General features: G+C 48.3%; 6 protein-coding genes across 6 annotated transcripts; 3 read left to right on the forward strand and 3 right to left on the reverse strand.

Moving 5' to 3' along the window:
- Positions 1 to 759: 759 nt before the first annotated feature.
- N7511_004853 (GMC family oxidoreductase) lies at positions 760 to 2,697 on the forward strand (the record flags this gene model as incomplete). Its single annotated transcript, XM_057127278.1, has 1 exon — positions 760 to 2,697. The coding sequence occupies one exon, from the start codon at positions 760 to 762 to the stop codon at positions 2,695 to 2,697; it is 1,938 nt and encodes a 645-aa protein (XP_056986168.1).
- Positions 2,698 to 2,919: 222 nt separating this feature from the next.
- N7511_004854 (GNAT family N-acetyltransferase) lies at positions 2,920 to 3,598 on the reverse strand (the record flags this gene model as incomplete). Its single annotated transcript, XM_057127279.1, has 2 exons — positions 2,920 to 3,385; positions 3,447 to 3,598. 2 exons carry the CDS (start codon positions 3,596 to 3,598, stop codon positions 2,920 to 2,922), a joined length of 618 nt encoding a protein of 205 aa, XP_056986169.1.
- A 1,083-nt stretch (positions 3,599 to 4,681) lies between these two features.
- On the forward strand, positions 4,682 to 7,251 carry N7511_004855 (transcription factor domain-containing protein; the record flags this gene model as incomplete). The annotated part of the gene is made up of 6 exons (XM_057127280.1): positions 4,682 to 4,716; positions 4,838 to 4,897; positions 4,943 to 5,187; positions 5,239 to 5,995; positions 6,056 to 6,226; positions 6,279 to 7,251. The coding sequence occupies 6 exons, from the start codon at positions 4,682 to 4,684 to the stop codon at positions 7,249 to 7,251; spliced, it is 2,241 nt and encodes a 746-aa protein (XP_056986170.1).
- A 109-nt stretch (positions 7,252 to 7,360) lies between these two features.
- N7511_004856 (putative 2-haloalkanoic acid dehalogenase) lies at positions 7,361 to 8,083 on the reverse strand (the record flags this gene model as incomplete). Its single annotated transcript, XM_057127281.1, has 1 exon — positions 7,361 to 8,083. The coding sequence occupies one exon, from the start codon at positions 8,081 to 8,083 to the stop codon at positions 7,361 to 7,363; it is 723 nt and encodes a 240-aa protein (XP_056986171.1).
- Positions 8,084 to 8,614: 531 nt separating this feature from the next.
- Positions 8,615 to 10,285, reverse strand: N7511_004857 (aromatic amino acid and leucine permease; the record flags this gene model as incomplete). The annotated part of the gene is made up of 1 exon (XM_057127282.1): positions 8,615 to 10,285. The coding sequence occupies one exon, from the start codon at positions 10,283 to 10,285 to the stop codon at positions 8,615 to 8,617; it is 1,671 nt and encodes a 556-aa protein (XP_056986172.1).
- A 426-nt stretch (positions 10,286 to 10,711) lies between these two features.
- On the forward strand, positions 10,712 to 12,183 carry N7511_004858 (NAD(P)/FAD-dependent oxidoreductase; the record flags this gene model as incomplete). Its single annotated transcript, XM_057127283.1, has 2 exons — positions 10,712 to 11,278; positions 11,335 to 12,183. 2 exons carry the CDS (start codon positions 10,712 to 10,714, stop codon positions 12,181 to 12,183), a joined length of 1,416 nt encoding a protein of 471 aa, XP_056986173.1.
- Between the last annotated feature and the right edge of the window lie 353 nt (positions 12,184 to 12,536).

The following is a 12,536-nucleotide window of genomic DNA, read 5'->3' on the forward strand; positions in this document are numbered from 1 at the left end:
GGCTGCTAGGCGAGGATTGATGATTTATTCGATTTAATAAAACAAACCAGATTTGATACTATGTGAAGGGTAAAATGGGATGTAAAATACAATACTCGAAAGCGCTAAAATCTGACTAGTGGCCACAGAGGCAACAAAACAGCGTGTCAGGGCACTCAACCAACAAAAGCAACTGCCTCGATACGCCAATTCACAGGCCGTTTACACGCTCAATGTCCACTGCAAGATCGAATTTTCCATGTGATCTGAATAACCACAACTAGTATAAGTCTTGCTTCCATACCATGTCCAATTTTCACGCGGGATTCTGGAAGAGATTTTAGCGCTATGATCCACTCATCCTCGTATCCATGCTATGACCCCGCGAATAGTTTTCAATAATTCCCTTGTTCCGGTAATTTCAAGCCGATCCCTGTTGAAGTTTCTCACAGCCATTAAATTATCGATTCCCACGTGTCTCAAAATGGTGCGATCGCCAGGTTTGCAATGTCATTATTCGAACACCTCGGTTCCTGCATACATTGCGCAGTGGGGCTTGCTCGAAGCTACCAATAAGACTTCCAAAGAGCATTCCGACCGTCGAAACTCAATCTCGCTTCGGATTCTTCAGGTCAGGTTTGAGCATGGATCTGCAGTGAGCTAATCATGCGCCCCTGATGCAGATGCTGCGAGTTATATACAGCAGACAAGCTCCAGGTGGAGAAAGGGCCAAGTGAGATCTTCGGTTTTTCAACTCTCTACTCCAGGATCTCATAAGTCATGTATATCAATCGACTGCTTGGACTGGCGGCAGCCTCTATAGGTCTCGTCAAGGCTGTCGAGCTGACAGGCTACGAATATATCGTCGTCGGCTCAGGGGCCGGCGGAGGCCCGCTGGCAGCTCGACTTGCGCTTGCCGGTCACAAGACGCTATTGATTGAAGCTGGTGATGACCAGGGTACCAACGTGAATTACACAGTGCCAGCCTTCTCTGCCAAGGCATCGGAAGATGAAGCCATGGCGTGGAACTTCTTTGTGCGGCACTATGCAGACGACGATCGACAAGCTTTGGACTACAAGACCACATATGAGACTCCTGATGGCGGCGAGTATACCGGACTGAATCCGCCAGAGGGATCAATCATGAAGGGGACATTATATCCTCGTACGGGCACTCTTGGAGGCTGCACTGCCCACAATGCGATGGTCACCGTCTATCCGCATGAATCCGACTTCGAATACCTCGCCACACTTACCGGGGATAGTTCATGGTCTCCTGATAACATGCGCAAATATTTCGAGCGCATGGAGAAGAACAAGTATCTTCTGCCGTTGGCGAAGGGCCACGGCTATGACGGATGGTTAGGAACTGAAACTGCACCTCTGAGTATTGTATTGGAAGATCCCGAGCTTCTGAGCCTGCTACTAGGAGGAGCGTTCTCTTTGGGCAATGTGACAAACACCGTTTTCAACTTAGGTACACTGCTTCTCGGTGATGCAAACGCCGACTCTAAGCTGCGTGACACTCTTCCTGGATACTATCAAATTCCGATTTCCTCCGATGGCAATTCTCGCAATGGTCCGCGCGAGTTCATCACTGCGGTTCGTGATGCCACTAATAGAGACGGGTCTCAGAGATACCCCCTCGATGTTCGCACCAACTGCTACGTTACCAAGGTAACTTTTGACGAGTCTGTTAGTCCGCCACGGGCCTCGGGTGTGGAATTCCTGGACGGTAAATACCTATATCGGGCTAGTCCGCGCTCTAACAGTGCTGGAAGCGGTACTGCAGGCTCTGTCAAAGCCTCACGCGAAGTCATCGTTGCTGGCGGCACCTACAACTCCCCTCAGATTCTGAAGCTTAGTGGCGTGGGACCGGCAGACGAACTTCGCAAATTTGGAATCAAAGTGATCTCCGACCTTCCTGGTGTCGGTACCAATCTCCAGGATCACTATGAGACTGCTGTACAGGGTCATATTCCCAACAACTGGACCGCACTTAATGGCTGCACCTTTGATCAGGGCAGTGATCCATGTCTAGAGCGCTGGGAAAAGGACGGACTAGGTGGTCGTGGCGTCTATTCGTCCGACGGATTCGCAGCCGCGATGTTCTACAAGAGCTCTGTCACGGCCGACGACAGCTACGACGTCTTCGTGTTCGGCGGACCAGTCAACTTCCGCGGCTATTTCCCAGGGTATAGCATTAACATTACTGAGCGTCACGATTGGTTCTCTTGGGCCGTTCTCAAGGCACACCCTCGCAACCAAGCCGGCTCCGTGACTCTGCGCTCGGCTGACCCCCTTGATATGCCTGAAATCGTCTTCAACTCGTTCGATACCGGAAGTGGAGATTATGAAAAGGACTTGCAGGCAATCACTGAGGCTATCGGCGTTGCTCGCGGTGCCTTTGATCGTCAACTGGTCGAGGTGTCTGAGGTTCTTCCTGGTGACGATGTTCAGACTGATGAGGAAATTCATGACTACATCAAGAACACCGCGTGGGGTCACCATGCGTCGTGTACATGTCCGATCGGAACGGACAGTGACCCTATGGCTGTTCTTGATTCGAACTTCAACGTGCGGGGTGTCACCGGACTTCGGGTTGTCGATGCATCAGTGTATCCTCGTATTCCAGGAACTTTCACCGCTGTATCAACTTACATGGTGGCCGAAAAGGCAGCCGATGTGATTCTGGATGCAGTCAAGGCAAGCGTGTAAGCGTATCATGCTCGCGCTAGAAATCGAGGATGGTAGATAGAAAGAGAGGGATGAATCTTGGACTTTAATGCAGAATGTCATCGTATAATATGTACAAATGCTAATGACCTTTATCAACAATAAAGAACATTTTTCCCAGTTGGCAAATTTATCACGTAGCGGGACTTGGATATTTTTAGGCATCGTCGCTCATCTTATTATCAAATTTATTCTGGCTTAGTTTCAATTTGAAATCGAAGGCTTTTCCAACCCCCAAACAATAAGTTCATCCTGTTCATGTCGATAATCACTGATGAACTTGAACCCACACTTTTTCAGCACCCCGGAGCTTCCAACATTCTGCACTTCGCAAAGAGCGAAAACCTTTTCCTTCTCCCCTGGTGGCTGACTTCCTTCAATGGTTCTCCTTGGAAGATCCCACCACATTTTCAACAACAAGTTCAGTGCTTCTGTCATATAGCCCTTTCCCCAAGCCTCAGGGAGCAGCGCATATCCAATCTCAGGGAATGGATATACGGCATTGATACTCACAGAGCCAATGACTTGCTCCTGTGACTCTGGGATAGATTTATCCAGAATAGCATAGTTGAATGAGCGGCCAAGCACATCAGATGGACCCTCCGTGAAGACTTTCGTTGACATCCATTCACGAGTTTCTTCGACGGATTTGAAAGGTATTTTAGGATGGCTACTTGGGTCAGTATGAAGTTTTCTATTAAATTGAGGTCTCAGATATAACGAGGACATACTTCATCTGCGCAACTTCCCACCGGGAGCGAACTGCATATAGCGCAGGGGCATCAGCATCAGTGACTGGCCGAAGGCGGAGTCGATCGCTTTCAATTGAGGGTCCCTGTGAAGGGACAATTGCGTAGACTGGTTGTTCGGGGAGCGTATCCATGTTGAAAATGTCTTGGATGAATCAATTGAAGAGATGAAAAAAAAAGAGAAGGGGAAAACATGCGAAGGCGAAGATGTAGTCGAGGAAGCGGATACCAGGATGAAGCGGAAGGTTCTGATTGGTCGGAATACTTTGCTAACCCCGTCTCGGAGCCCGACTGACTCATTGCGAGATGACTTCAAGTTGGATGATTCGAGGTTGATTGCGAAACAAGTAGATGGTCAATGGTATAGTTTAAAGATACTAAAACTGAGGGTTGGCTGGGGAGAACAGCAAAAATCAAGGATCTCGGGCGCAATAAAGCACTCCCACAACCCTGATATTTCCATAAGTCTTGTATCTATTTACCTACGCCTTGATGGCTCGAAATAGCTCCTCGAATGACTCACTCAGTTTCACGACATTATAGAATCTCGGACACAATTATCAAGCCCCTGAAATGTTCCAATGCCGGGCAATTGGCCTTTTGCGCAATGCCACAAGTTGGCACGCCTGGATCATAACGTATGTCAGAATTGAGCTCTTTGAAATCATGGCTGGCCTTGGACTACGATAAATTCCATTCAATCGGATTGAGACCTTTACAGAGAACAAGGTAGCTTATCAATTCGTTATACATGTTGCTTATCTAGCAACCGGGTCTAACCAGTGAGCTATCGGCTGGTTCGTTGGTGTCAAGCTAACACTCACAAGCTTTGCATATAACTTAAGCCTTGAGTGCTACTAGGAGCATAAATAGACTACCAATACTTTTATCTGATGTACTAGTAATGTGAACCACTCGGCTATCGGACCCTTCCGACAGGTCCACGGGTAGTATCAGTATCGCCTTGTATTTAGTTCCTAGTGTGATGATTGCCCATTGTCCAGACTTTCTAAGGTCTGCCAGTCTCTCCTACGGGAACGTCTCCTTGTTATCAACCTGTTTGCCTATCCCCCCTCAGTATTATATCCGCGGCGTTGATTGGCTGCTTTCTTATCTTCTCCGCGTCACGGGGTTGACCCCACAGTTGATGTAGTCTGCATTTCACACCTGCTTCCGAGGTTCTTTGTTATTTTGGTTTCTTGCGTAAAAAGCTCGATATGCCAACAGAAAACCGCAAGCGTGCAGCACGAGCGTAAGTGATGCATATCTCGTTAATGGGCCTGTCTGACATATCACAGGTGCGATGAGTGTCGAAGACTAAAGGAGAAGTGTGAAGGTGGAGCCCCTTGCAGGAGATGTTCTCATTTTCAGAGAGTATGTGCATTCAAAGGCTTAGTGCCGAGGAATCGAGAGTTCCGTCCTTACATTCCGAGGTAAGAAGCCAGCTCCTGCTACGAGCGGGCCTATCTAACATGCAGAAGAGACAAAGTGGTCAGATCTGATTTCCCGGAATTGATTGAGCGCACAAAGTACATGGAACGTATTTTAAAACGCGTGATAGAAGGAATATCCTTGGATACCAAGAGTCTGGGGAAATTGGCGGACGCACTCGACGCCGATTACCATGATAAAGGTGGAAATCCCTCTGATCCCCAAGATGATGAGGGTCTGAGAATGGACGACGAGGCTTGTACAATGGAGCCGGTGGGGGATAACACAACTCGTTCGTTCTTCAATTTTAATCTAAGCCTGGACGCAGACTAATGATCGTCAGACTTTTCCGGAGAATTCTCATATTGGAATTTCTCGATGCGCATCAAAAGTCATATACAAAGCCAAATCAGAGAACCAGATACGCGAGTATGTATTACCATTACAGTCAACATGCAAGTTGCTAGGCTAACAAAGATCAAACTACAGGATCCTGATCATTCTTCGGACTTTCCACGCGCCCATCACTTACGTCCATCAAATAGCCATCTATCAGCGGCAATCGCATCTTGTCCTCCTCGACACATTGCCAATTTTCTAGTGAAAATATTCTTCAAGTACTCAGAAACCCACTACTTCTTGGTACAGCAGTCATGGATTCTTTCAAAACTCGACCTACTATACAATAACCCAGAAAACTTTTCTCATAAGGGTGCGGAAGTCACAGTGGCAATTATTTTATCGGTGCTTGCAATTGGAACACAATACGCTCATCTTGAATCTCTCAGCCAAGCGCCAACAAGCGCATCAGGTTCAACATTCTCGGAGGATGATGTTGGCACCACGTTCTATCAACAGGCAATCCGTCTGCTACCGGAAATCATCGAAATAGCCTCACTCGAAAGTGTACAGGCTTGTTTATTGTTTGGCTATTATGCACTTCCCATCGACGCTTCTGGGCTTGGGTTCATATACATTAACCTTGCCATGCGTCTTGGAATGCAGAACGGTATGCATCGGAAATGCAAGAATGAGGCCTTTTCGCGCTCCATGATTGAAACTCGAAATCGGGTCTGGTGGACAGCCTATGTACTAGAGAGGTATTTGATTTAATTTTAGCATTGATATCATATTCATGGCTTTGGCTCATATTCATGCAGGAAGATATCTCTCTTTCATGGAAGACCTCTTTCGGTACTTCGATCGGATGTGGATGCCAACATTCCTCTCTATCAAGCAAGTGTTCAGCCACAAGATTGTCCAGGAAGCATAACACGAGCAGAGATCTCAATTCAACTGGTTCATTTCCTCGAAGACACCTTCCATGAAATGTGAGCTATTCATCGCCATTTCCTTCAAGCACTTCGTTACTAATAGCAACAGCAACCTCCTACGGAATTGCCAAAAGCAGGAGATATCAAAGATTGTCTCACGCCTGTTAACAACAAAAGACGCTCTGACAAACTGGTGGGATTCCCTTCCGAATGAGGTCGTGGCCGTCCAAGCGCAGCAGCCCGAACATATTCGCTCAGCAATGCACCTAAAGCTGGAGTATTGTCTAGTGCGAATGTTTTTCGGTAGACCATTCCTCCTCAAACAAGAAACCACACACTCCAACACAAACTCACCCGCCCACTCGGAGGCATTCGACGGTCAATCCCGGTTGACCGATGGATCCCAGAATTCCACACTAGGTCGAAATGATCTGATCACTGACTGCATTCGAGCAGCAACCGAAGCTCTTGATATCTGTAGGGTACTGCGAGATAGCGGGCTCGGTCTGGCACGAGCCTCGTACATCGAGTACAGTTCGTGCCGGGCCTCGCTTCTCGTGTTGATTGCCTACTCAATTCAGAACTTTTCGGAACAATTCCGTAAGTCCTTATATGAAGGCTTGGATATGATCCGAGAAATGTCTGCTGCTGGCGAATCTGCTCGGTCGGAGGTTTCGTTAATCGAGTCGCTTGAGCGTGCTCTCGCCCGGCTGCATACTGGAGCGCAAAAAGTGCGCCCGAGCGAGCCCCAGCGAGATTCAATGTCCGATTACGAAGCTTTCAAGAGCTGGGGTGCATATCTGGCAGAGAAAGGAAAAATTGGTTGCTCTGGATCGGCTCCGAATGCTTCAACTAGTCATGCATCAGCGGCAGCCTTGCCAACTGGCGATGTTGCTGCTTTTGGAAATCAACTGGACTGCATGCCTGAAGCGAGCAGTGACCTGTTCAATTCCTTTGATCCTATGATTGAGATGTCGATATTCGGCACCGAAAATCTATCACCATCGGTTGGATGGCCGACTTACACCGAGGCTCAGGTCTTGGAGCATTTTCTAACGAATCCGCACTACGGCGCAGGTTGAGAGGCAAGAAGCGAAAGAGAACATGCCCTCATGAAGTGTCACAACTATGTCGATTATGCAACCCTATATCCTACTTGAAATCATATGTACAATGTTCAATTACATACAATCAACTAGAAGCAGCCACAATCCCGTCCGCCATATCAGGTAACGTATTCGACATCACCTCCATCTTCGTATCAAAGATCTCCTCGCAAGACTCTTGCTCATAAATCGTACAATACGCGCCCCGGAACCCAACCTTGACCGCAGCCGACACATCCCACATATGCGCAGCCGCGAACCACTTCACGTCATCCTCTGCAAACTTCGCCAGAGCAGGTCGGTAGGCCGCCAATGCAGGCTTCGCCAATCCCTGTGTATCACAGCTAATAAAGTTCTCCAGGGGCATATCAACACCCGCACGTTCAAAGTAGCCCCGAACGCGCTTTGTATCCCCGGTCGTCAGACACCAGACTGTGAACCCAGCAGCTCTCAGCTTAGCAAAGCACTCGCTGGTGCCAGGTCGGAGTTCTAGTTCGGAATATCCTTGCACGCACTGGTCGCGTTCTGCGTCTGTCGCAAAAGTCCTCGGAGACTCAATCCCGCACATGTATAGAGATCGGTAGAAGAGCGCAGTAATGATTTCTTTGTAGGGGCGGTAGCGCTCCGAGATTGAGAGGAAGGTGAATTCCAATTCGGCGGCTGTCATCCAGGCGAAGCCGAAGGAGTGGGCGGTGATGTTCTTCGCGAGCAGTTTTTCGCCGATGACGCGGTTAATGCAATTGTAGAATGCGTCAAATGAGACGCATGTACCGACCACGTCGAATACGACATGCTTCTGGTTCGTCATTGTGGTTGGATTCAATTGGGGGTGCTTTGTTCGGAGCTTGATATTGATGTCAAGGGATTGCAATCTTGCAAGGAGTACGAATTGGCTTCGAGGGGAAGATAGTGACTCTCAACCCGATAAATCTCGTGATATTTCCCTATCGAACCTTGACAAGCGCAATCGCAACTCCCCGCACCGGCGTTCCATGGCTCGTACTATTCCCCTTCGGGTAGGCCCGGCCCGGTGATTCCTCATTGGTCAATTAGAGATGTTTCCTGATAGGCAACTTATGTGTCTTGCCGGCTTTACATTTAGCACGATATCCTATCTTGACGTCCGTTTTAAAGTCACTGGCTTTACTCGATAGGAACTGTAGAGATAGACAGGATAAGCTTCTCGTGACTAAAACTCATGACTAAAACTCATGCGTCCTACTAGGCAGTGAAATAGAGAAGATCATTTACACTACGTAGTAGATCAATGTAAAAGGTTTTGGAAGTGGGCAGAAGAATATCGATTCGCTAGATATCAGAACGCTAAGAACGCAGCAATTCAAGACCACAAAATATTAAGCTTATTGATGCCACGCTTCGGCTTGGGCTCCGGCTCGGGGTTATTCTGGTAACTTTCAATGAAAGGCCGAATAGGAATGTCCGCCAGCGGAATGATCTTGGTCTTCATCCAGAACTTGTAGGCGAAATAGACTATCATGATAAAAGGAAGGTTGAAGTAGGAGGAGATAAAGGTTTCGGTGCTCCAACGGCCATTCATGAAGGTAGTGAATCCTCCGGTGAAGAAGAGAAGAATGAACACGATCAAAGAGACCCAAGTCGTGTAGGGTTGGAAGGGTGCAGCCCACGGAAGCTCAGTATGGCGATCGATGCCTTGCTTCTTGCAACCGTAGAGGAATCGCAGGTAGACAACACAGATGCAGATCCAATTGACCAGAGTGGAAATCGAAACGAGGTCTTGCAGCCAGGTAAAGACAACGCTGGCTGAGCTGGATAGAGTCATATATCCAAGAGCCATGAAGACACCGTAAATAGAGATGGCGACGTAGGGGATTCCGAAGCGGTTGAGGGGCTTGAATACGGCAGGGGCATGGCCTTGAGTTGCCATTCCGTAGAGAATACGAGATCCACCCAGCATGTTCGAGTTACCCGAAGACCATGCCGAAGTGAGAACGACTGCGTTGATGATTGACGGCACAACTTTGATACCGGCGTCACGGGCAGCAATCACAAACGGTGACTGGGCAGCAGTGCCAGTTGAGCCGAGCAGAGCGTCATCAGTCGATGCAACGACCAGGCCGACCATGAAGATGGTGATCACGTAGAAGAGCAAGATCCGGATAAAGATCCGTCGAGCGGCCATCGGAATCGCCTGGCGAGGATTGCGAGTCTCAGCGGCTGCGACGGTGATGTTTTCAATTCCAGAATAGGCGTAGAGGGCGTTGTCAAATGTTTTCCAGAATCCCAGAAATCTTCCCAGAGCACCTGGTAGCCCTAAGTACTGCACCATAGGTCCATAAGGGGCCTTCCAGTACTCGAACCCAATGGACTTGTGACTGGGACCTCCACCACATGTAATGACCAAGGCCATGATGTTGATTCCAATCACGAGCATGATTTTCAAAATTGAAAATCCGAACTCCAGTTCTCCATATACGCGAACGAACAGCAGGGCAGTAATAAGCATCAACAGACCGAAGACTGTGATCCAAATGGCGTTGTTGATGGTGGTCCAGAACTCGATAATAACGGCGGCAGCGACAATTTCGGAGGGTATTGAGACTATGTAAGAATAGACTTGATTCCATCCATTGGCGAATGCTAGAGCCGGATCGCAGAAGATCTCTGCATATCGAATCACACCACCATTGAGAGGGGCCAAGGCACCCATTTCTCCAACACCCCAAACGACACTCGAGACTGTGAGACCAATGATGGAGTATGCAAGGAATGCACCCAGCGGGCCAGCGTTGACAATTGCTCGTCCTGAACTGAGGAAGAGACCCGTCCCAACTGTGCCAGCGAGAGCAATCATCTGAATATGGCGTTGGTGCAGACCCTGCCTGAACTCTTTGATTTCCTCCAACTGGCCAGCAGCATTCTCCACATCGTGTGATTTTGTCATTTCGGTCTCGTGGAGTTTCTTTTCGGAGGGCGTTAAGGCATTGATGCCATTGTCATTCCCCGGCGTATGAATCGTGAAAGTTGGCATACTTGACGAACAGAAACCAAGTCGAAGAAAAATCCAATACTCAATGTTTAGACCACCACGTCAATTTTGTACTTTTAGGCATGCTTCTCTTTCTGTCGGGCACAGACCCCAAACTATAACAGCTTATCGATAGCTTATTGCAAATTGGCGGGTTATCGTTGGTGGACGGAACCGGATCCATCCCGGCATGATCGATAATGAAGTTTTAGCCCCAAAACGAGCATGAAAAAACGTAAAAAAAAGCATTTCAGGCGCTGAGGGCGCGTATGGTCCTCAATTGCGGAGGCGGCCAGTGGACCCCCGGTGAGTTTCCCTTTCGGGAAATCTCGGCCCGGTCTTATCTTATCAGACCTGCAAGTCCGATCACGGGCATAAACTCTATCTTCTATAAGAAACAGCCAGAGCTTCTTGCATCGTCCACTAACCATGGCTATCTCAAACGGAATGACCGCTCCCACTGCTGGTACATCCAAGTGCCTGCCCACTCACACGCCCGGCGAATGTTTCTGGCAAACAACTCGACATGAACTCAGTGACCACCGATCGACCGAACAGCTCCCCGAACACAGTGATATCGTAATCATCGGGGCAGGATATGCAGGTGTCAGCACAGCATACCATCTTGTCCAAGATGGAGGCGCGTCCAAGTCGATCGCGATCTTGGAAGCTCGAGGTGCGTGTTCGGGGGCAACTGGCCGCAACGGTGGCCACTGCAGACCGGATTTCTATGGCCACATCCCCACATATATGGACCGCGCGGGGGATAGAGCTGGAGCAGAAATTGCCGAGTTTGAAATTGCCAACCTTCGTGCCTTGAAAAAAGTCATCGAGCAGGAAAAGATCGATTGTGATTTTACGCTTGCGCGGTCTGTCGATGTGTGGTGTAACGAGGAGTCTGCCAAGAAAGCCAAGGCCGTCTATGATAGGATAGTCGCTGCGAACTTTGAGTACATGGATGATGCAGTTTTCTATACTGGCGAACAAGTCGAAGGGGTATGTGATTTCTGCCCATAGCTCAAAAATGTCACCGCAAACTAACACCCCCCTAGATCTGCGGTGTCAAGGGCGCCAAGGCCTGTGCAAGCTTCACTGCCGGCACCATGTGGCCTTTCAAATTCATTATGCACCTTATCAAAGATCTCCTTGTAGCAGGAGTCAACTTACAAACACATACCCCGGTCACCTCTATAACCTCGGACCCACAAGGTGGCTTCATTGTGGAGACACCTAGAGGCAAGATGCATGCGGGCAATGTGATCCACGCCAATAACGCCTATGTTTCAGGACTGCTCCCAGAGTACGCTAAGAGCATCGTCCCCTGCAAGGGCATTTGCTGTCGCATCACCGTCCCCGAGGGAACCACTGCGCCCCTCCTCAATAACTCCTATATCAACCGAACGGAAGACAACACGCTTTCGTATTTCGTCCCTCGAGCAGATGGCAGCATCATCGTAGGTGGTGCTGCTAGTGTATTCCGTCCACACAAGAGCCAATGGTATGATAATGTGGACGACAGTGTCCTGATTGACTCCGCGAAAGACTACTACGACAATTATATGCAGCGCACGTATCGCGGATGGGAGGATACTGGCGCTAAGGTTGACAAGATCTGGACCGGTGTCATGGGCTACTCATATGACTCAAACCCTCATATTGGACATGTTCCTCAGAAGGATGGTCAGTTTATTCTGGCTGGTTTCAACGGTCATGGTATGCCGGTGATTTGGTTGGCGGCAAAGGAACTTGCCAAAATGGTTTCCAAGGGAGTTTCCTTTGAGGATACCTCTATGCCTCGCCTGTTCCAGACCAGCCAGTTCCGTATTAATCGTGCTCAATCTGGAAAGGAGGAAGATGGTGATATTATTGGCACTGGTAGCTTTGCTGCGACTAGGCCTTGAGATGTGAAACCGCGACCATGTAATTAATGACACACTTAGGACTATTTTCTGACTTACATTTGTCTTATCCTAGAGGATCTTGAAGTTCAGCTTATCGTTAAAGTTATGTTGAGAATCCAAAGATACTTTGAAAAAGGAATTCGCATCGTTCGTACGCCTCGTGATTGCTGATTTCAATTAACGAGATAATGCTATCTCATGAATTTATTTTTAAAGAACTAGCATGATACAGACCTGATAAAATTCAAAATGATTAATATTCCCTATGGAATCTCAACTAAAAGTGACCTATGATATACAACGTACTATTCTGAGAATTTAATCCAAACTGGATTGACTCTCAGTTACTCGAA

The sequence above is a fragment of the Penicillium nucicola genome (genome assembly GCF_028828085.1).
Source record: "Penicillium nucicola strain IBT 29836 chromosome Unknown utg000003l, whole genome shotgun sequence".
NCBI classification, from domain to species: Eukaryota; Fungi; Ascomycota; class Eurotiomycetes; order Eurotiales; family Aspergillaceae; genus Penicillium; species Penicillium nucicola.